Consider the following 24,496-nt stretch of genomic DNA (forward strand, 5'->3'; position numbering starts at 1 on the left):
CTGGTCAATTTACCATTTCCCTCCTCGCTATACCTAAACTTTCTTCTGAAGAAACAGACAGGGCAGGATTTGCACCCTCTCCTTTTGAGAAAGAATTATGCCCCACTCTCAGTGAAGAACATAGATTTAGATGGAAGTTATGACTACATTCAAGTTATGACTTACAGTTCACAAGCAGTTATTTCACTCAGCTGTTGCAATAAACTCAGAAGATAAGTAGCTTCTCTTTCAGGAGCAGTGATCACCTTTTGGCTTGGTTGTGCTTTCTCCCTGAATTCATGTGATAGAAAATGAATTACAAGAATAGATGGAATTTTAATTAATGGTAGGAAGAATTTTAACTGGTGATGGAATTTCAACTAGTTGTGGGAGCTTTCTGGAATTGAAACTATTGGAGCCACAGAAGGCCCTGGAGTTGTCTCAGCTGTCTGCGGCTGTTTGTGTAAAATGCCAGTCCTGAGTTGATCAACTATTCTTACTGTTGAATTACTGTTGAATTAATGAATTAAATGCCCCCAAGGCATTTAGGAACAAGTTGATTTTGATTAGTGCATGCCTAAGGTAAATGAAATAGAAATGAAATAGAAGTGTGCTGCTCTGAGTATGGTCCAAGACATTATTTAACTAATTAATACATTGTGCTTTTTCTTAGAAATCTGGGGGAGAGAGGGGGGAGACAGTGGAAATATGTTGTGCTTTATAATTGTATTGTGTAGTGACAGAAATTATAACCCAAGAACCACTTGCAAATTAGTTTAATAAACAAGTATCCAAAATAACAGCAGTCATATCTCTGTATGTAATTCTATAACATCCAACATCCATAAATCCTCAATTTACAACTGGCCGCTTAACTGTTCAGTGCTATGATGAACTTCCCCAAAACTACTTACAACCGAATTTCTAAGTAATGATAGCTGAGCACACACTTCCCCATAGTCACATAATCGCATTTGGGGCACTTGGCTACTGGTTCTCCTTAATAACTGTTTGCAGTGTCCAATGGGGTCACATGACTGCAATTTGTAATTTTTTTTGCCAGTTTTTGGCAAAAAAATGCCCATTGGGGAAAATGGATTTGCTTAATGACCAACATATTTGCTTAACAACCTCTGTTCACTTTATGACCACCTCAAAAAAATGAAGTCCAGTCAGATGAAACCTTCTCACAGAGAGGGACTCCTCAGGGTGCCGTCACAGAGAGGGACTCCTCAGGGTGCCGTCAGCTAGGCAGTGCCGTCTGGCAACACCCAGGGGAAGGGCCTTCTCTGTGGGGGCTCCCACCCTCTGGAACGAACTCCCTCCAGGACTTCGTCAACTTCCGGGCCTCAACCTTTTCATGAGCTTAAACGCACTTATTCATCTGCGCGGGACTGGATTAGATTTTAAAGTTATTGGTTTTAAGGGGTTTTTAATTATTTATATTGTTTTTTAAATTCGGCAATAGAATAAGTTTTTTAATTGTTGTTTTTAATTTGTATTTATATGTATTTTAACTGCCTGTGAACCACCCTGAGTCCTTAGGGAGATAGGGCGGTATATAAATTTGAAGAAAAAAAAAAATAACCTTGATTTAGGATCGGAATGACTTAACTGTAATTCTGAACTCTATTATGGTTGTCTATTATGGTAGTCAAGGACTACCAGGAAATATTTGATTAAATAAGATTGTTTTTGTCACAAAGCAAGTTTAAATACATTCCTAAAGTGTACCAGTAGTTTTCTGAATGCATAAGCTCATTATTTAGTCTATATAAAATAATACCAAATTATTTTCTTAAATACTATAAAAGTGATCACAAACTCATATTGCTGAATTACAGTAGATTATCTGACCCAGGAATTCTTGCTTCTCACAAGGGTTTCATGCACTCTAGCAAATGGGCTCCATAAAACTCAACAGCACTGTGATATGATCAGTCCATTGTCAACTGTACTTTTTTACCTTAATGTGGTTATTTATTTTTCCTGCATGTTAATTTTTACATTACATGTTTTGTGCTACTGGTTTTACATCCATGGGTTTAATAAAGGTACATACTCTTTTTCTTAAATAAATTAATGACTGAGTGGTTTCTTTAACACATACCCTTAGCTTCACAAGATGAGGAAAAATGAATAAACATAGAATATTTTTTCTCAACAGAAAAAAATTGTGTATCTTGTGTGTCATGAGCCAATAATGTATCCTCCCAAAATATTACATCCTGACTACATTTAGAGACAAGACTATAATGGAGACGGGGGACATTACAATTGCTATTATATTTAAGTGACCTTTAAATTTGCAAGGGAAATTGTTGTCAAAAAATGTTTTATAGAAGGCAACTTTCAAAGACATCTATGCAAATTGCTGTGTCCAGGTTATTTTATTTATTTGATTTTTATACCGCCCTTCTCCCGAAGGACTCAGGCAAAATAAATAAAATAAAATAAAATACAGGCAAAATAAAACAGATAGTAGAATATACAATTTAAAATACGATTAAAAAACTTATTTTAAAATTGGCCTGGAAGTATACAATGAACTAAAAACCCCATTTAAAATTAGTTAATAAAAGTTAAAATTTAGTAAAATTCAGTTTAAGCCAGCCCCGCGCGAATAAAAAGATATGTCTTCAGTTCGCGACGGAATGTCCGAAGGTCAGGTATTTGGCGTAAACCCGGGGGAAGTTCGTTCCAGAGTGTGGGAGCCCCCACAGAGAAGGACCTTCCCCTGGGGGCCGCCAGCCGACATTGCTTGGCGGACGGCACCCTGAGAAGTCCCTCTCTGTGAGAGCGTACGGATCGGTGGGAGACATGAGGTAACAGCAGGCGGTCCCGTAAGTACCCAGGCCCTAAGCCATGGAGCGCTTTAAAGGTAGTAACCAAAACCTTAAAGTGCACTCGAAAGGCCACAGGTAGCCAGTGCAGTCTGCGCAGGAGCGGTGTTATATGGGAGCTACGCGAGCTCCTCTATCACCCGCAGCTGCATTCTGGACTAACTGAAGCCTCCGAGTGCACTTCAAGGGGAGCCCCATGTAGAGAGCATTACAATAATCCAAACGAGAGGTAACGAGCGCATGAGTGACCGTGCACAAGGTATCCCGATCAAGGAAGGCGAACTGCCGAACCAGGCGAACCTGGTGGAAGGCTCCGCTGGAGACGGCCGTCAAATGATCTTCAAACGAGAGCCGTTCATCCAGGAGGACACCTAAGTTGTGCACCCTATCCTTTGGGGCCAATAACTCGCCTCCAACAGTCAGCCGCGGCTGCAGCTGACTGAATCGGGGTGCCGGCATCCACAGCCACTCCGTCTTGGAGGGATTAAGCTTGAGCCTGTTTCTCCCCATCCAGACCCGTACGGCCTCCACGCACCGGGACAGCACTTCAACAGCTTCATTGGGGTAGCCTGGGGTGGAAAAGTACAGCTGGGTGTCATCCGCGTACAGCTGGTATCTCACCCCAAAGCCACTGATGATCTCACCCAACGGCTTCATATAGCTGTTAAACAGAAGGGGCGAGAGAATCGACCCCTGCGGCACCCCACAAGTGAGGTCCCTCGCGGTCGACCTCTGCCCCCCTGTCAACACCGTCTGCGACCGGTCAGAGATAGGAGGAGAACCACCGATACACGGTGCCTCCCACTCCCAATCCCCCCAACTGGCGCAGCAAGATACCATGGTCGATGGTATCAAAAGCCGCTGAGAGGTCTAATAGGACCAGGGCAGAGGAATAACCCCTGTCCCTGGCCCTCCAGAGATCATCCACCAATGCGACCAAAGCTGTCTCCGTGCTGTACCCGGGTCGGAAGCCGGACTGGAACGGGTCTAGATAGACGGCTTCATCCAGGTATTGGGGTAGCTGTCGCGCCACAGCACTCTCTACAACCTTCGCAAGGTTATGCCCAGAAGAGAAAGAAATAATTGATAATGGCTGTTTAAAAAACAAAGCTGACTTCCCCCCCATCAAACTTATTGATCAGTTGTGAAATTTTAAAAAAATCTCATTAATTAGCTGTTGATGAAAACACTGATACAACAAATTATTCATTTTTATAAGAGGAATCAATACAAAGTTTAAAATCACTGCATGTTAGAATGTGCTCCATATCTAGTTACACAACTAGAAAAGTAATTTGTAATGAAGTCATAAAATGCCTTAAAGAAATAATGAAACGATCTGAAGAATTTGACAACAGAACTTGGCTACCTGCTCTTTAGATCCATATCCCACCTGACTTCTTGAAGCAGCCCAGTTTGGAGGGTGGGCTGTTGCGTGAGGGTTCTGGCAATGGTCAGTTTTTCCTTGACTGAGGAGATTATTCCTTCACATTTTAAGGAGGCTTTGGGTTGCCCCCTGCTCAAGAAGTCATCACTGGACCTCATACTAGACAATTTTCTTCCAACATCTAACCTCCCCTTATGGGGAAGATAATTGAGACAAGTGGTTGACTAGATAAGCATTCAGACAGTAGAACATGCTGCTATGTAAAGCAATGGGTTCTTTGCTGGAGATCTTCAACAGGCCGGTTATTTGTTGAGTGGATGGGAAGGGATGCCCACATCATTACAGTGTAAGGGTTCGGTATTTCGGAAACAGTTGCCAACTCTGACTTGAGTCTGAGTCTGAGTCTACATCACAGCAAGCAATCTATGTCTACTTAGCTTTGAATCTTGTAGCAAAAGATTCTTGAATTTTGGGAGACCAATAGGCTGAGTTGCATATGGGAGGAGGGGTTTAAATATAAGAACAGAGAAACTTTATGTCCCAGACTTGGGAGTTAAATTAAGCCCATTTGAAAACAGCTGCAGGTTTCCTGCCTGATTAAGTTTAGCCTCTTCCTGTCGACAGGCTGTGGGAACAACCTCAAAAGCAGGAAAGGCTGTTGGTTGTCTAAACATGATTCCCCATCCATTTTGAAAAACCACTTGAAATGTTTTTTTCTGGAAAATAACTCATCGGTCACGGTGAACATAATTAACCTGTGAACTATTGACACAATAGAAAAATACTAACAAAGTTCTACGGACTTGGTCTGTTATTTTATTTTTCATGTTTCTTAAAACAAAAATTAATATATTTTTACAACAATTTGAGTAGTATTTTTTTCTGTAGGCTTACTAAAACAGTTAATGCCAGCACCAAAATGTCATAAGAATTGTTCTGTACTGCATGTTTGGTTTTCAGCCTTGCATAGTGCTGTCTGAAAACACTTGAGTACAATAGATTACAGCTTTTGTTACTGATTGGGTTACATTTGGTATTTAAACATTGCTTCTGTCAGTGCATTTTTATTTATTTATTTATTATTGCAGTCTTCCATTCCTTTTACATATTGTAAGTATTGTAACTAAGGTAACAAGGTCAAATTCGTAGCCTGTCACCCAAGCAAATCTTAAAATTTCATTTTCATATTTCTATACTGCCATCATGAACTGAAAAAAAAACTTGATATTGAAATAATGAAATTGTAAAATTTTATATTGTGTCAGCCCCCCCCCCCAAACCGGACCATTTACAGTCCTGAATTGAAACAAATAATTGAACAGTTCATTTGAAAAACAAAATGTAAACCTTTATACAAAGAGGAAACAAACTATTCCAGTTCAAAGTTTAATTAGCAGTTCAGGTCATGGTCCTGAATATAAATACTAGAGATATTTAACAAGTGTATCTTACTGTACATCTGAAATCTTCAAAGACTAAAAAATAAATGGAAATCTGTTTCGTTGAAAAGTATTAAATCTTGTATTTTGAGTGTGGTGTTTCTAAGCTCCCTATCATCATCAGAAACAAAAAAATCTCACAAGCTTCATCAAGGCCAGCAGAATTGTATCAGTTTTGCGATAATATTGGTTATGCTGTTTGATCAGCACAATACTGAAATCTCCATCCTAAACACTTTATTGGTAGCAGAGTGTTTCTGCAACAAATCACGCATCACATTAGTGTTGCTCTATTAGTCTTTAAACCTTATTTTAAACCTTTATTGGGTATAAAACATTTTGAGACAAGGTGATCTATGCCCCATTGATGTATTCTGCTTCATTGTTGTGCCAAGCATTTGGTGGTTTGGGGGTGGTATGGGAGGTGTGTTGATATAAATGAAGTCATCTTCTGCCATGGGTTCAAGCTGCTGCATTCTTTGGAAGGCTCACATAAGTATTTCGGACTGTGGGCATGTGTGGTGCACATATCACCTGTTGGTTTTGTTTGTGGTCTCAGTGAGTTTCAGTTTGTAGTTTTTTGTGGATGTTATTGCCAGCTGAGGGCAGCCTTGGAAGCAACTCTGCAAATTTTCAGGAAGACAAGGCTGCTTTGCTTTACAGTAATGTTTCAAGGAGGGGGGTTCTGCTTACAGTTATCATACTTTGCAAGACATCTTTTTGAAATGCTTTGCACAGCCCCATTATATTTAAAACCTGGCCTTTAGGCTATGCACATAATCTAAACTTTAATGAGAGCAAAACTTTAAAGACCTTGATTACTTGTACTCCCTGGAGCATAATGTGTCTGCTGTCATAGGAGATCATAAATTAGTTAACGAATTAACCAATTAACTCATATTCAGGATTGTGAGATACACTGGACTGTAGTGAGTTAGTTTAGCCATGCAAAAGCAAATCAAGGCTAACACTAATTCAGCATTTTGTACAAATGCAGCTGTTAAGACTTTAATTGACCTGGTTAAGCATGTTGTATGAATGCAGTCATGACGTGCTATGGCTACTGCCAAACACCATCCATGCACTTTATCAGAAATAGTAGTTATAGCAACAACTACAGTATGCTTGCATTTGATCAGCTGGCTAAATACAATGGAATCTGAACCATCATTTTTGAGCTGATAATAGCATAATAGCATTAACAATATTGGTTGCTCCAATAGTAGAGACCGACATCCTATATAACTGTTGGAAGATAAGATTTAGGCAAGGCTTTCCAGAGCTTTTCTAGGTTACTGAATAAATATAATTAAATGCTCTTCCTTTCTGAAGTTGATGCCTGTTTTGGGTTTAGAATTATATTTTAAGAATAAGATTTATAAATAAGATCTGCTCTTCTCCACTATTAAAATAATATAATTTAGATACCGTAAATCAATATTAAACAAACTGTAAAGGCTTATAATAAATTAATGTTTTAATATCCTTTGGAGTAGACGTTGGTACAGTCTTCATAAGAACTGGACTGGTATTTGGAGTGGATTAAGAGTCCTAATAAACAAAGCTAAACTGTTACCATTGTTTATGAGAAATACTATACAATTACCATAGAAGGTATATAACCACTAAAGTGCCAGCTTGGAATGGATTTTCACATACTTTCTATGGTAGAAATTATGTATATCTCTTCATTCTAGCATTCTTTTAAGAAAGAAGAAAGGCAACAAAATTTTAATGTAAAAAACCTTCCGTTTTATGACTGGCACAAATTGTTGTTATTTTAAAGAAAATAAAACAGAGTTATGAGTAAACAACTCTTAGAAGAAATGCATGTTTGTTTAATTTCTTGAACTCTAACTGCAACTGTTAGATGAGAGCACAGTTTAGTGATGAACTTGCAAAGATAAAAAGGATCCATAAATATTCCCTTCGTTTTGTTTCCATCAGCAAGGAGATAGGTTTAAGAATGGAAAATTATAGGCTTCTACATATTCTTTTTCATATGTTTAGCCAGATTTGGATTATATATATTGTTCTTTCCAATATATGGGTAATCTTGCATTAAATCAGAATCCACTTGGATGATGCTATAATATAGATGCTTCCTCCATGGCTTCAATCCATCTGAAAAAAAAAAAAGAATCAAAAATGCATTTTTAAGTAAGCCAGTATGAAAATACCTTGTCTTTGTTTTAACAAATGTTGATTTTTGAGAATTCTTGAACTCTTATTTATTTTTTACCTAGTGCATTATAGTGGGAGAGCCAGCTGCTTTTCCTTGTTTGTTAACTAATTATAAAAAATAATATGCAAATATAAGTTTAATACTACACTTCATAAAACACGTTTCTTATGTAAGGAATTGCATTGAGCTCTTCCCCATTTATATGCATTCAGAATTCTTGTTTGCGTGTCCAAGGTATTCCTTTAGTTATTATAAATTATAATATAAATGTGAAAAAAATAAGAGTATTGAGTATTTTCCAAGGGGAAAAAATGCTTATTTACACAATTCCTGTGCCCATTCCTATAGAAACACAAGGAAAGATTTTTGTCTATAGCTTTCCTGCCAAAGAATGGCTACCTCAAATTCCATATGTGGGAAAGACCTATTGAATTCATTTCCTAACTAAGATCCATTGGATTGAGTTGTGTGCACTGAAGGTATTGAAATATGAGTTAATATCTACCACATTATTGTATGGCAGTCATAAATCTTTTCAAGCAGAGCATTATTGGGAATATTTCTAAGGTTGCCGAATGTAATGAGCATTGACCACAAATAAAAGAAATGTATTTATATATGCAAAGCTACCTTGTCTATAACTGAAACCATCCCCAGCATTTTGCCACAGCCAAGTTGTTAATGCTTATTGACTCTTTGCGTTAAAGCTGTCATTGCCAAAAGTTTACACAAAAGCAGTAATTTCTGTTTAGCAGCATTGAAAAAGCTTGTAAGAGAAGTGAGAAGCACTGCAGGCATTTTTTTTTCACTGGTTAGTATGTTATTCCAGGCAGATCAACACCTAGTACCTCTGTGCTGAATTATTATCCTCTGCTCGGAAGCTATAAAACAGAGTTTGCTTGTGGTAAAGATGGAAAACTGCATCCATATTTCGATCTTCCTTTTCTGGGACAATTGTGAAACCCAGCAAAGGCATACTCTCAGTGGCGACTTTGTCCTGAAATCAGTGCAAAAGGGGAAATGGGCTTTAGAGGAAGAGAGGAGTTGCATATAGAGAGGAATGCTCTCGTAAAATAGAGAAACTCTCCTTTGTTTTTCTGGATTTGTATGATTGCTTTAATTTAAATGTAAATAAAGTTATCTTTCAAATAATAAACACGGGGATTTTCCATCCGATACTGCTACCGTGTTTCCCCAAAAATAAGACTGGGTCTTATGTTAATTTTTGTTTCAAAACACACATTATTTTCTGGTTAGATCTTATTTTAGGAGAAATATGGTACTAAATGCATCTATCTTGGCTGACAATCTTAACTGGGGCTTATTTTGGGGGTAAGGCTTATATTACAAGCATCCTGAAAAATCATGCTAGGACTTATTTTCTGATTGGGTTTTATTTTTGGGGAAACAGATAAATCAGTGGCATGTTTTAGTATTTTCCAGATTTGGAAAATATAATGGCTGAGCTTGACTTCTAGCAACTGCATCAACACATACATTTTGGTTTCTTGAGAATGGTACCCACATGATTTGCCATTGCTTTTGCTCAGAATTTTGTTCTGAATTCTGAATTTCAATTTCACAAAAATGGGGGGGGGGAGTTTGGTGGTCTTGCACCCAAGAACTAAACCAATCAAATTCTGCTTAGCTTTTTGCAAAACCAACCAAGGTTGGTAACTGCTAGAATGTGCTACAACAAGTAAAGACTCCTTTGAGTTAAAGTTGACTCCTTATGATGGACACATTCATGTAGTTTTCTTGGCAACTATACAGAAACTATTTATTGCAGTATGTTTTTGTGACTTTTCTACTTGACCTACATTCTAAGATTTTCAATCACTAAGCAGCTCTGCCTAGTTTGGCTTTTTCAAAACTAACCAACCTGGCTGGTATTTAAAATATACATCTCAATCTTCTGTATGTTGTAAGTTCTGAGTAGTTTGGAAATACTCCCCTTCCCCCCACACCAAAACTTACTTCATTTGCTGTGTATGTGTAGAGCACTTTTCCTTTGATAACAAACCACAATTTTTTCCAGTGCCTTTTCCCTCTCTTGCATCTGCTGAGATACCCATTGATAGAAGAACCTTCTCCTGAAGCTGCCACCTACATGAATGAATGAAGGGGAATCAAAACTCTTGTAACATCAGATACTTAAGAACTGAAGAGATCTAAATTATCAAGAATCTTCCCCACTTTTCTACACTGCATATTGAAGATTTATACATTTCTTAAACAAGTGTCTATGGAGATTCTCAGTCATCCAGGTCATGGTTGTCCCAAAAGTGATTTTTTTCAAGAGGCAACTGGACTGAAGAAGTTTCTTGAATGAGAAGCAAAACGTCTTCAAAGAAAAACCAGAAAGTGCCTCTTGTAAAAAAGCACCTTTGGGTTTCCTAAACAAGCATTCATACTGGTTGCAATGATGTAGAACAAACACTTTTAAAAAAAAATTCTTGGAGTCAGTGGTGGGATTCAAATAATTTAACAACTGGTTCTCTGCCCTAATGATTTCTTCCAACAACCAGTTCACCAAACTGCTCAGAAAGTTAACAACCGGTTCTCCCGAAGTGGTGCAAGCTGGCTGAATCCCACCACTGCTTGGAGCTATGTTGATGTGTGAGTTATTACGTGTTTTATTAAAGTGACAAAAAAGCAACAGTCTTATAGTATTAATTCTGTTACTATGCTTTTATGTTTATTTAATTTGGGACTTTTATTTCCACAAAACAAACCAGGATAATGATTTTGGAAGCCAGTATATCAGAACAACACATACAATGATTGCACATGAATGAATACCTAAGGGAATATGCAAGCCAGTTTGGTGTAGTGGTTAAAGACATCAAGTTAAAAACTGGGATACTATGAATTCTATTTCTGTCTTAAGGCACAAAGCCAACTGGGTGATTTAAGACCGGTTAATTCTCAACCGTGGTGGCTCAAGGCTATAAGAAGCCTGTTATTAAAACCAGCTGCCTGCAATTACTGCAGGTTCAAGCCCCACCAGGTCCAAGGTTGACTCAGCCTTCCATCCTTTATAAGGTAGGTAAAATTATAAGGTAGGTAAAAACAAACCCAGATTGTTGGGGGGGCAATAAGTTGACTTTGTAAATATACAAATAGAATGAGACTATTGCCTTACACACTGTAAGCCGCCCTGAGTCTTCGGAGAAGGGCGGGATATAAATGTAAACAAAAAACAAAAACAAAAAAACAAACAAACAAAAAAAAACCTATGAAGAAGGTAGCAGCAAATCACTTCTGAAAAATGTTGCCAGGAAAACTGGTCTAAGTCATCCAGTTGGTTTCTGTGCCTAAAGCAGGTCTGAATCTTGGAGTTCCCCATGTTCAGCAGCATACCCCTAATTAGCTATCAAATACTATGAAATTTGACTGTGTCTATAACAATAAATGGATATTTCTATGGAAAACATTGGCATATCATTATGAAAAGGGATACCCTGTATTTACAGGTATTTTGACACTTGGGATTTCTGAATAGTAATAAAAAGATTAGTATCAGCATATGCTATACTTTTGATCTGTATTTTAAAAACTATCTTTGATTAAAAAGCAGCATTTTGTGTAATCCATTGCATTTGAAACCTAGAGACTGATATTTATTTGGATAACTACATAGCACCCTCTTGTGGTGTCAGAGAAGGATTTATACAGATCACAGTTAACACTGATAGGGAAGTAAGTCATTAAGTAAATGACAAATGAATTATTATTGCAAGTAATGATAAGAATTTGACTTTTAATTTGACTTCTAACATTATATAAAGAAAGCTTTTATTATTATTTTAAGTGATATTTTCAAGGGGAAAATATGATTTTGGCTGATCTATTTTATAACATTTCTCCCTTTCCTTCAGAAGAGAGAGAGAGATACAGAACAAAAAACCAGAGTTAGAAGGGACCTTGGAGGTCTTCTAGCCCAACGCCCTGCTCAAGCCGGAGACCCTATACCATTCCAGAGTACTGTCCGGTATGTTTTCAAAAGCCTCCAGGGATGGAGCACCGACAACTTCTAAAGCAAACAGTTTCACTGTTTAATTGTTCTCATTGTCAGGCATTCTCCTTAGTTCTAGGTTGCTTCTCTCCTTGATTAGTTTCCATTCATTGTTTCTTGTTTTGCCTTCTGATGCTTTGGAGAACAGTGCATGGAGATTCTCAGTCATCCAGGTCATGGTTGTCCCAAAGATGCTTTTTATTCAAGAGGCAACTGGAATTTCTGGTTTTAGTTTGAAGATGTTTCGCTTCTTGGATGAGAAGTGAAATTTATTCAAAGAAAAACCAGACAGTCCAGTTGCTTCTTGAAAAAAGCACCTTTGGGACTTTGGGGAATAGGTTGACCCCCTTTTCTTTGTTACAGCCTTTCGGATATTGGAACACTGCTATCATGTCTTCCCTTGTCTTTCATTTCACTAGACTACACATACCCAATTCCAAAATATCAGATCCAAAATTCTTTCTTTGTGGAAGAATTTCCCCCCCCACCTCCCCACCTCCACAAAAGAGATAATGGTGCACCAAGCTGTCCAGATACGCATTGTAATAAGTATGAATGATCCAGGGGTGAAATCTACTTACCTTCCCTACCAGTTCTGAAGTGCACGCACCATGCATGCGTGTCATGTGCGCATGTGGACCTGCTGCGCATGCGCAGAAGGTAAAAAACAACGACTGGGCAGGTGAGCGGAGCCTCATGCTGCCGTCACTACCGGTTCTCCGAATCACCTGCCGCCATCACTACCGGTTCAGCTGAACCAGTCCAAACCGGTAGAATTTTACCCCTGGAATGATCATATAGCAAAAATGTCCTGTCTGCAATTTCACTACGTTTTTTGCAGGCATCCTTATCTTACCTCCAAAAGAGCTGAAGGAATTTTCTTTTGTCTTTTGAAGGAAGAATAGTGGATATTGTGGAACACAGAAGAGAAGGCACTGCCTGAAAACCTGGATGAACTTGTAGGGAAGCTTATGCTTATCGGCCGCTCTGCAATAGTAGAAACAGGAAAGGTTTATTTGATATATGACTTCAGACTTTATATCCAACTGTAAACACTTTATTGTGGGCAATGTGTCATCTCAACACTACTTTGGTTCTTTAATTTTTACCCATGAAAAACCATTTATTCTGATCAAGTTAAAACCAAGAAAAGAAATTTCCCTTTAATCAAAGCTATTTTTATACAGTTTGCTTTCGAGATAAATTCTGAATGGTGTGGATTTCATTAACTTCACATTTAACAAAACAACTGGGTTATATAGATATAACCCTCAGGAAGTTGGGCTATATCTAATTGTGTCCCACCATTGTAGAATAAAAGGTACTTCTTCCCTTCTAAGCAGATCACAAATATGAATGAGCTCCCCAAGATTCCCGTTGAAAATATTGGTTCCAAACAATAATATTAGTTTCTTGTTTTGGTTCCTAACAAGAATATTAGATTCCTGTTGAAAATATTGGTTCCTACCAAGAATATTAGTTTCAGGGGAAAGTCTGAACTGAAACAGAATAACAGAATCAAAAAGGACCTTGAAGGTTTTCTAGTCCAACCCCCTGCTCAAGCAGGAGGTCCTATACCAATTGAGACAAATGGCTGTCCAATCTATTCTTAAAAATCTACAGTGTTAGGAGCACTTACAACTTGCAAAAGTTACCTTTGCCAACAGAGACCCCAATGTTTCCAATGGGCAAAAAGGAATCACCTCTGCTTTTCAGTTCTGTGTAGCAGCCATCACAAACTTTTGCTAGTCGGTCTTTGAGGTACTTCAGAGGATACTTGTTTCTTGAACAATTTCGGCATATAATCTACATGAACACAAGATATGGTATACACTGTTTAGGTTAAGTCAGAAAAGTGTGAATAAAAGTTGGAAGTGACTTGAAGATCATTCAGTTCTAATGCCATGCAACCACATACACACAGACACGCACACACAAACACTATAAATTGTCGGCATCATATAAAGAGAATATCTATAAAATGTTTTATCATTGGCATTTACCACCAACAAGGTTAGCCAAAATGTACCCCAATAGATTGCCAAAGTGTTGGAGATGTAAGCACCAACAAGGGACATTCTATCACATGTGGTAGACCTGCCCGAAAGCCCAGAAATATTGGATGAAAATTAAAAAATGGTTAGAAGAAATTACAGAACAAAAAATTGAGATGAAGCCAGAGTTGTTCTTATTGGGTATTATAAAAGGAAATGTACGTAAAAGGGCTCAATATATTATACTTCATATTACAAAAGCAGCAAGAATCATATTTGGCCAGAATTGGAAACAAGAAAACATGCCAACAAACACAATGATAATAAAAAAAGTCCTCGACTGCGCAGAAATTGATAAATTAACTATAGAGCTTAAAGATAGAGAGGAATCAGAGTATTACAAGAGTTGGAATATGTGGTATCAATGTCTTGAAATGAGATGTAAAATTGATGCATAAAGATGATATAGAAAGTACATTGAATTGAAAATTATATATATTTATAAATATGATAAAACTTGCTAACGGGTAAAAGGAATATGTAAATATATATATTTATATACTATATATATATAGATACCACATATATGAAGAATAGATTAAATCAATGTTAATGAAGAACAAAAATAGAATATAGTAAAAGATATTATATATTTAAAGATGTACATAATGTATAAAATAATAGGCTATAAATTGGAATTACAAAATTTGAATTGTTACCGATAGTTGAAAGCTGTAAAAATGGAAATGCGCTTTTAAAATTAAAAAAGGCTGAATAAAGACTATTTAAAAAAAAGAAAGAAACTGCTTTGTATTAATTTTCTAAAATGGATGATAGTATAATAGCACCAGTGTTAGAGCAAGGATCAGCCATTACAGGCCTCTTTCAAGTGTTGAAGAATGATTGATATCTGAACACGTCATACATTGCACATTAAAATGAAGTAAGGAGATGTAATTCCAAACAAGAAATAACAGTCACATCTGTCGCAGAATAGACAGATGGACAAAATTACAATAATTTTATTTTATGAAGTGACTAAGACAGGATCAAATTCTGTATGACATTCTTAAAGTAATCACACTATTTATGTATAGTTTATTATTTAAATTTGTAAGGCTGCCCAACTCAACACTGACTCTGGGTGATGTTCAAATTAAAAACGGACACAGTACCTAAAAACAAAACAAAAAGTAACTATAATGTGGGGAACAAATATATCCTAATCAGGGGTGAAATGTAAAATTTGTTACTACTGGTTCTGTGGGCGTGGCTTGGTGGGGGGTGGTAATGTGACTGGGAGGGCGTGGCCAACTTTTTTTTCTTTTAAAAGCATTTTTTCTACAACCTCTTCGGCCAAATAAAAAATACTTTTAAAAGGCTCCTCTGATGATCCCAGTTGAGTTGCCTGATAGTCAGAGGGTTTTCTTTTCTTTTAAAAGCATTTTTTTGTCTTTAAAAGAAAAAAAAGCCTCTGATGATCAGGCAACTCAGCTGGGATCGCCAGAGGAGCCTTTTAAAAGCATTTTTTCTACAGCCCCTTCGGCCGAAGAAGTTGTAGAAAACATGCTTTTAAAGGGGTCTGGCGATCCCAGCTGAGTTGCCTGATCGCCAGAACCTTTTAAAAACATTTTTTTACAGCCTTTTCGGCCGAAGAGGTTGTAAAAAAATGCTTTTAAAGGGTTCTGACGATCCCAGCTGAGCCGCATGATCATCAGAGGCTTTTTTTTACTTTTAAAAGCATTTTTTCAGCCAAAGAAAAAATGCTTTTAAAAGTAAAAAAAAAACCTCTGATGATCACGCGGCTTAGCTGGGCATGGGCGGTGGTGGTGGGGGCAGGGATTTTTGCTACCAGTTCTCCGAACTCCCTGCTGCTATCGCTACCGGATTGGAGATCCGGTCTGAACTGGGAGCATTTCACCCCGATCCTAATTGAAGAAGATACTGAATGCCAAACTGACATCTTATCAGTCAAATTAAATCAGTTTATTACAGTCCCAAAGCCAGTACAATAAGATACTTAATAGTAAAATTGCTAAATACTTATCTCTGTATAAAACAGAAAAACAGTAAGAATAATAGGATCTAAAATAATTAAGAAGATGTAAAATAAAACAGAATAAGATGGTGCTATAAGAAGTTCCAAACGTAATGGTGTGGCCTATTGTACAAATGGTAGCACAAACCTGGGTAGCTTGGGAAGATATTTTTGAGACCTTTTCCAAAATAAGTAATATTAAGTATAAATTCCACTCCCTACTGGAAATTTCTTCAAGATTTGATAAACGAAGGTTTGTCTAGAGTAGCATGTGGCTTAGCATTGTAGCCCAGCAGCTTAGTGTTTCTAGTGAGTCATCACCACAAAGGACTGCTGAAGGCAATGCATCCAGACTGACTAAAGTGAAGACCTTATGAAATTTCAGAATTGCAATGGATGGTAAATAAGGTTAGAGTGAATCCTTTTAGCAGAATATAGTAAACATCTGAGTGTAATGCCTTGCTTAAATTTGTTTGGAGATTTATATCCCAAATTTATTAACTGAGATCAGTTCTAGCATTCTTAATACCTAATGAGCACAAACTTTCCAGAGAAGTTCACTCAATGAACTTTATCTATGGCTTTTAAAAACTATGACGATTTAAACTCATACCTGATTACCAACTGGCCAAACTGGATTTTTGTGGAGTAGCTGCTTACAGAAGACAAACCTTTTACTACAGTCTATTTAAAAAATGAGGTTCCCTTCCTGGTAATGAATTGATGGAAATTGTAATGTACTATAACAAAGAGCTATTGACCATATGTTTCTTTGCTGCCAAGCATCAGAAAGCATCCAGTTTGAGTGAGATATTTACCTTCCCGCATGCATGGCAATGGTGACGCCTCAGTGTGAGTTTAAAGTCACAACCGCAGCTCATACACATCATGACGTGAGATACAGGTACCAAAGTCGGTGGCCTCTCACCCAAAGACATTCCCAGCCTTTCCCTAAGCTGAAAATAAAATACAGTGGCTTATTTTTTAGCCTTATAACAATGTAGAAGACATGCCTCGTCTGAATCACAAGTAAAGTCTTTAGTGCTGGCCTTCACGTTCAACTGAAATGTCACAATCAAGAAGATGCTTACTTTCTAGATGGCATTTAGATCCTAAAAAACTGTCATGTATGTATCCAAATGTGAAAGCAAAATGTTGGAGATGTGATTGTGAGGATGCTACCTATTATCATATATGGTGGACTTGCAAAAAAGTTAAAGCCTTTTGGATTAAAATATGGTGGATTATGCAGAACATTTTGAAAAAGAAGATCAAGTTTGTTCCACAGTTCTTTTTATTAGGAATAATCTCAGATTGCACTGTTATAGAGACAAAACTGATTCTGAATTTAATAACTGCTGCAAGATTATTGATTGCACAATATTGGAAGAAAGAAGACTTACCTACAATTGGAGAATGGATTAGTAAAGTATCAAATTTAGCAGAAATGGCAAAAATTTCTGCCTACTTGAAAGACTGTACACAAGAAAAATATATATTGGAATGGAGGAAGTGGATTGATTATATTCAAAATAAGTATCAGATTAAAAAATATCAATTAGTTTTTGAGTGAAGTTAGGAATTATTATGTATTAGTTTAAGAAAGAAGGGAATTGATAGTGTGATGGTGTGAAATGGAATATGTTTTATGTTATATTTTAGATTATGTTTGTTAGTTACAATACCCTGTATTCTGTTCTGGGAAGTCTCGGGGAAAGGAGGGGGGGAGGGGGAAGACTATAAATTGATTGGTTGCCATTGTACAGGAATAATGGTAGAATTAAACAAGTTGGAATGGTGTAATGTCGGGACTGCTCGGCAAACACTCCCGAAGGGAAAGGGTAAGGAAAGAGGAGTAAAGAAGGAAGAAAGTAGGTAGGTAGGTGGGTAGGGAGGAAAGAAGGAAGGGAGAAGAAAGCATACGAGGAGGAGAAGAACGAGATAGAGGGTTAGAAAGGATGGTAGTGAGAAGTGGGAAAGAGGAGGGGAAGTAGGAAAGCGAGGAGAAGGTGGTGGGGGAAGTTTAAGAAGGATGAGAAGGGAAGAAAGGATTAAAGGGGGGAGTGGCAGTCGAGCAGCCCTGACTGAGTATAATTTGAGTATAGGACTGATTGTTGGATAAGTGATTGTATTGTACACTGGTCAAATTGTGGGAATTATTATGGAAAAATAAAAAAAATTTTGCAAAAAAAAAAAAAAAAAAAAGAAGATGCTTACTTTCTGCAGAACACAATAAGATGTTCCTTTAAGACGGGCAAGTTCAAGTCTGTGGCCTACAGCCGTATACCCTTCCACTCTCTTGAGCATTCTCAGTGTCCACTGAATGCCTTTGAGTGGCCGGGATAAATATTTGTGCTTACTTATAAGAACTTTTGGGAAAAGTGTGAAATCGTCGCCTGAAGCTGCTTTCCCCCACCCATCTTCCCAAAAACAAATGCCAAAGTTTTTGGTTTCACATAGTCCTATATCATCATGATGTCTCTGATCACATCTTTTGTGGCCCTGGGAGGAAAATATTAAAAATGGAACTCTTGTCTTTAAATGAATACCTGCACAGAAGTAATGAAATAGTTGTTTTGGCCAGACATAGACAGTTGCTATATCTGCAATAGCTATTTTGCTGATATTTTCCACCTCACTTTTATAGACAGGCTAATGATTTTGGGATAAATTAAGGTGTAATTCCTGGGGCCTCAAGGGCATTTATGTACACTCCTATTTTGGATTTTTTTCTGCCAGTGCTATTAAAAGAGTAGGATGTTAGATGAATAAACATATTTTGTCCAATGGTTCCTCCCTCTAAAAAGATGAGGCAAGAATCAACCTGATATATGAACATGTTTTTAGAATATGGTGATATGGATGAATCTTCTTTCTTCCAGTATATTCATATTTCTGGCTTGTTCGGCAAAATATTCTATAATTTTCTAAATATTTCATTTTCAGTTCAGAACAGAAACCCCCCAATATTTTCCACTCCCTCAAGAACTTAACTTGATGAGTGAAGCCTTTTATATAGTAGAATCCAGTGGTGGGATTCAAGTAATTTAACAACCGGTTCTCTGCCCTAATGATCTCTTCCAACAATCAGTTTGCCAAACTGCTCAAAAAGTTAACAACCGGTTCTCCCGAAGTGGTGAGAACTGGCTGAATCCCACCACTGGTAGAATCCCAATTAAAGATAGCCTTCATCACAGAAATTAGTCAGAAGATAATAATAAATAATAGTAACAAAATTAAACATACAACAAAGTAATTAAAATAGTAACATTCCACTGTAAGTCTGTAGCGATTCTCTGGGTCATGGTTGTCCCAAAGGTGCTTTTTCAGGAGGCAACTGGACTTTCTGGTTTTTTTCTTTTGAAGACGTTTCGCTTCTCATCCAAGAAGCTTCTTCAGCTCTGACAGGATAGTGGGGAATGGAAGGATTTATATTCGTTGAAGACAGCTGGTAATTTGCATCCTTTTAGAGGGTCACCTGGTCCTTAGGTCCTGGTTCCTGTAATCTGCAACTTTTTTTCTGGAAATCCATTCCTACTCCCACACCATTCAAAGAGAATTTTTTCTTTTTCAAAAGAAAAAAAACAAGAAGTCCAATTGCCTCCTGAAAAAATACCTTTGGAACAACCATGACCTGGATGACTGAAAATCTCTACAGTCTTTTAGCTATACAATTTGGGATGAACACCGTTTGAAAGGTGTGGGAGTAGGAATGGATTTCCAGAGGAAAAAAAATTGCAGACTGCAGAAACCAGGAGCATGTACTCAGGTGACCCTGAGGACATAGAGAAAGCTTCCAGTGCTTCAACGCCCCTCTAAAAGGATGCAAATGACCAGCTGTCTGCATGGAATATAAATCCTTCCATTCCCCACTCTATCCTGTCAGAATTGAAGAAGCTTCTTGGATGAGAAGCGAAATGTCTTCAAAAGAAAAAACAATGAAGTCCAGTTGGCTACTGAAAAAAAGCACCTTTGGGATTCCAGCAGTAACCTCAGTTAGCTGAATAAGGAACACACACACACATATATAGTATTGCAGTAGCTTTTGGCCTTCAGCTTTGCTAAAAAAAATTAAAAATAAACTAAATGTCTGACCAAGCAGGACTTCTTTTCCTAATTCTATTCATATAGGTCACAGAACTGGGGAGCAGCGGGGGGGGGGATGCTCTCTTACTTCAACACTGTTGTGAAAGCCACCTCCACTGTGAGCCCCATGGTCTTCTGGGATGCTTCTGCTGATGCAGCTGTACCACTCGTCCCTTTCAGAGCATGAGCTGCCGAGAGAAAGGAAGGAGTCAGCTTGATCCAAATTACAACCTGCTATTATTTAATGAATGCATTTTCTTTATAGGTATGCCGGCCTTGTCTCTGTTTCTCAAGCAACAGAGAACTCTGAAATGTTTATTTCCCAAAAGCTGACAAATAGAAAATGAGCACTGCCCTTACATTCTACACAGTTTAATATGCTTTTTCAAATATTTATTTTATTTATTTATTTGTCGAATACGTATTAGATAATATATATAAGTATAAGCATGAATTGAATATATAAAATGAATACAATTAAAGGGAACATTAGGGCAGGGACAGTAGGCACGCTGGTGCGCTTATGCACATCCCTTACAGACCTCTTAGGAATGGGGTGAGGTCAACAGTAGCCAGTCTAAGGTTAAAATTTTGGGGATTTGGAATGAAACTACAGAGTCAGGTAGTGCATTCCAGGCATTGACCACTCTGTTGCTGAAGTCATATTTTCTGCAATCGAGTTTGGTGCAGTTTACCTTGAGTTTGTATCTATTGTGTGCTCGTGTATTGTTGTGGTTGAAGCTTAAGTAGTCATTGACAGGAAAGGACATTGTAGCAGGTGATTTTATGAGCTATGCCGAAGGCGGCATAGTTCTAAATTTTCTAAGCCCAAAATTTCAAGTGTGGTGGCATACAGTATTTTGTTGTGAGCAGAGGATTGGAGGATTCTTCTTGTGAAATATTTCTGGACACATTCAATTGTATTAATGTCCGATATGCAGTGCGGGTTCCAGACAGACGAGAATTGTATTCGAGAATTGGTCTAGCAAATGTTTTGTATGCTCTGATTAGTAGTGTAATATTACTGGAGAAGAAGCTACACAAGATTAGGTTTATAACCCTTAATTCCTTTTTGGCATTAAGGGTTGTAAACCTAATACAAATAATAATACAAAGGGATTAGAAAAGTGGAAAATATAGACACATATTTTTGGAAACTGGTCATTAGAGGTCACTGTTTACTTTGAGAACCAGCAGAGGCCTCAGTTAGTGTTGTGTTCTGATTTTATCTTTTGTATGTTGAAATGTCAACTCAGTTTAATTCTTTTGTCTAATGGGCACCATCTGAATACTTGTCATCACCCTTGCCACATCCCTGTCAATTGTCAAGTGGTAGGGTGTGTTAAGTTTAATTCATTTAAAAAGTAGGGTGGGAATAAATGCAGATTCCTGAAGAATCTGAAGATTCAGGAAATTCTGAAGATTCCTTAAAGCATGAAGAAGGCCTTATGTCATATTTATTTTTTTTATTTTTTTTTATTTTATTTATTTGTCAATCATGTATAAGATAACAAGTAAAAGTATAAACATGATTTAGATACATAAAAAGAGTAAGTAAAAAGGAATATTAGGACAGACCTCTTAGGAATGGGGTGAGTAGACAGTTTAAGCTTAAAGTTTTGGGGATTTGGGAATAAAACTACAGAGTCAGGCAGTGCATTCCAGGCATTGACCACTCTGTTACTGAAGTCATATTTTCTGCAATCAAGTTTGGAGTGGTTTACCTTGAGTTTGAATCTATTGTATGCTCATGTATTGTTGTGGTTGAAGCTGAAGTAGTCATTGACAGGTAGGACATTGTGGTAGATAATTTTATGTACTATGCTTAGGTCAGACTCAAGTCGGCATAGTTCTAAGTTTTCTAAGCCCAAAATTTCAAGTCTTGTGGCATAAAGTATTTTATTTATATCGCAATCCAAGTTTCCTCTGTTAAGGACCTGAGACCCAATGACTTTGGGCATTGCTTCTCAGGGAGTGTGAAAAATGACTTATTGACCATTTTTTCAAATGGGGCAAAACTCACTTAACAAAAGTCTCACTTAGCAACAGAAATTTTGGGTTTAATTGTGGTCATAAGTTGAGAATTACCTGCATATATTCAACTGGGGCTGTTTTGTTTCCTGTTCTATAATTGATATTACTGCCCAGATTATTTAAGTAAAATGAAGCAAGTAATTAGAAAATAAAAGCACAGGCATCAAACCTTCCTTCAGGTGGAAGAGGCAGAGTAACACAGCAAAATTTTCTTTGTCCTCAACCGCATGCTCTTTCTGATTTTGATAATGGCTAATTCATTAAAATGGTTTCTTTTAAACAGGGACCCCATTAAGTTGTCAGCAAAGTTTTTAATCTTCCTTCTGTCATTTAAGTGCTATAAAAATGCATTTAAACCCACTGAGTAGAATTGGCTAATTATTTCATTTCATTAGCCCTCCAATCACCTCAGGGACACAATTTGACAAGTGAACTTATAAGCAGAGAAGCAGACAAAGCATGACAGGAAAAAAACAGTTACAAAAAGATGAAGAAGCAGGCCATATGTCTATTAGAAATAGATTTTCTACTTTTCCTTTTATGTCTAAGTACTTCTGAAGTGCTTTTGGCATCTGAGGAACATAGAAATTGCTGTATCTTCAGTTAAAATGGATGCTTATTTTATGGTCAAACATTGAGTGTTATCCAATAGAACACCATGGACATTATTGGAGTTTAAATATAGCAAGACATTAATGAGATCTTGGGGAACAAATGTGTCAGCCCACAAATTCAATAAAAACAAATGACTGAATACTGGTACAACATAGCCTACCTTGCAGACAGAGTTAGGCAGTTTTCAGCATATTCAATCTTCAGAACGTTCTGAGCCTTTTTCGTTGCTGGACGGCTGACCTAAAATGAAATGGCATTTGTCTGAAGTACCAAAAGTAACATGCTATTCTTTGCAAATGTTTCTTAGGACATCCACATCAGAAGTGGGTTTCAGCAGGTTCTGACCAGTTCTGGAGAACCGATAGTGGAAATTTTGAGTAGTTCAGAGAACCGGTAGTAAAAATTCTGACTGGCCCCGCCCCCATCTATTCTCTGCCTCCCAAGTTCCAGCTGATCGGGAGGAAATGGGAATTTTGCAGTAAGCTTCCCCTGGAGTGGGGTGGAAATGGAGATTCTACAGTGTCCTTCCCCTGCCACGCCCACCAAGCCATGCCATGCCCACCACACAGAACTGGTAATAAAAATTTGAAACCCACCACTGATCCACATAGAGTTGAGCTTCTCTTTACGATATTAAAGTGATGGATATCTTAAAGAAAGTGGAAGTTTCTTTCATGCCCTAGGAGCACGAAGATTGAGGTTTTAATATATGACCACGAAAGATGTGGAACAGTGGTGAGATTCACATATTCTTACCACTAGTTCGCTGCGTGCACTCTCGATCACTTTGCGCATGTGCGCACATTCCGTGCATGTGCGCAGCTTTCCGCAGATGCGCTTGGCTAACACGCGCGCCTTCCGAGCATGCACCCGGCCTCAAAAACGTGGCTAAATAGGATGTCTTTATGCTGGGGCGGACGAATAGGCCCCGTGAACCGGTATGAACTGGCTGAATACCACCACTGATGTGGAACAAAAAATTGACTCACCACATCTCAAAATGAGAGACTATGAAGGCACATTCTGTAAAGAAAACTTGTATGTTTGTCCTGCTCAAATGACAATTTATGACTTGAATCACCTGTCTCATTTATTGGAATAAATATGATCCTTGATCTCACGTCTTTTTTCATAAACTCAGAGCCTGGTGGTAGGGGTGAGGTAAGAGAATCTTGTGCATCTAGTCCAAAGCCCAGCTCAATGCAGGCAGGCCTAGTATAGCAGAACATATCCAAACTTCTGTTTGAAACATCTATTTGACGAATTCTCTCAACTAAAAAAAAAATCCAGTCATTTGTTTAGAATAGATAAATGATTCCATAGCTGAAGTGCTCTTACTATTAAGAAGTTTATTCTAATGTTCAATGAAACTCACCTTCCTGAAAGTTTAATCCATCAGATGTAGTGCACCAATCAGAGTTAAAACATTTTATTATTGTGGCAATTGTTTTGCTTTTTGAAGATTGTGACTGTGTTCCCATTAAGTCTTTTCTTCTTATTAAATGTAATAAATTTCTTCAACATTTTTCTGACACAACTTATTTTTCATATTATATTTTTCTTTTAATCTTTCTACTTGTATACTACTACTGATTATTGCTTTTTTTGTGAACTTCAAGTCTTTAATAACACTAAAATCATCCTTTTACAATCATATCTGATTATTGAATAATGTTTAGCTTGTGTGACTAATTGCAATCTAGAGATCCATTTTATGGGATATTTGCCAAGTTAGTAATCCTTCATGCTGTGCTGGTAGATCTGATATTTTTTTGTCTATATTTTTTCCTTTTTATTCTGTTCAATCTTGTTGCTTCACCTCAATTTAATTTTAAATACTATAAAAGTATTTCTAAATCCCATCCCTATTTTCTGAAG

General features: G+C 37.5%; 1 protein-coding gene across 9 annotated transcripts in view; it reads right to left on the minus strand.

Annotated features, from left to right (window-relative positions):
* Positions 1–5,806: 5,806 nt before the first annotated feature.
* Positions 5,807–24,496, minus strand: part of FGD5 (FYVE, RhoGEF and PH domain containing 5) — a 180,803-nt gene continuing 162,113 nt past the window's right edge. For 6 of the 9 annotated variants that reach the window (XM_058168634.1, XM_058168635.1, XM_058168630.1 and 3 more), the window contains exons 14-21: positions 22,779–22,858; positions 20,058–20,157; positions 16,702–16,839; positions 13,507–13,657; positions 12,708–12,838; positions 9,811–9,939; positions 8,682–8,830; positions 5,807–7,772 (exon numbers count right to left, since the gene is read on the minus strand). In XM_058168634.1, the coding sequence (XP_058024617.1) occupies positions 7,736–7,772; positions 8,682–8,830; positions 9,811–9,939; positions 12,708–12,838; positions 13,507–13,657; positions 16,702–16,839; positions 20,058–20,157; positions 22,779–22,858 (915 nt within the window). In that variant the 3' untranslated portion in view covers positions 5,807–7,735. The remainder of the gene's footprint in view (positions 7,773–8,681; positions 8,831–9,810; positions 9,940–12,707; positions 12,839–13,506; positions 13,658–16,701; positions 16,840–20,057; positions 20,158–22,778; positions 22,859–24,496) is intronic. The other 3 variants (XM_058168633.1, XM_058168638.1, XM_058168637.1) reach the window with 3 other exon arrangements.

Source organism: Ahaetulla prasina, chromosome 2, assembly GCF_028640845.1.
Source record: "Ahaetulla prasina isolate Xishuangbanna chromosome 2, ASM2864084v1, whole genome shotgun sequence".
NCBI lineage: Eukaryota > Metazoa > Chordata > Lepidosauria > Squamata > Colubridae > Ahaetulla > Ahaetulla prasina.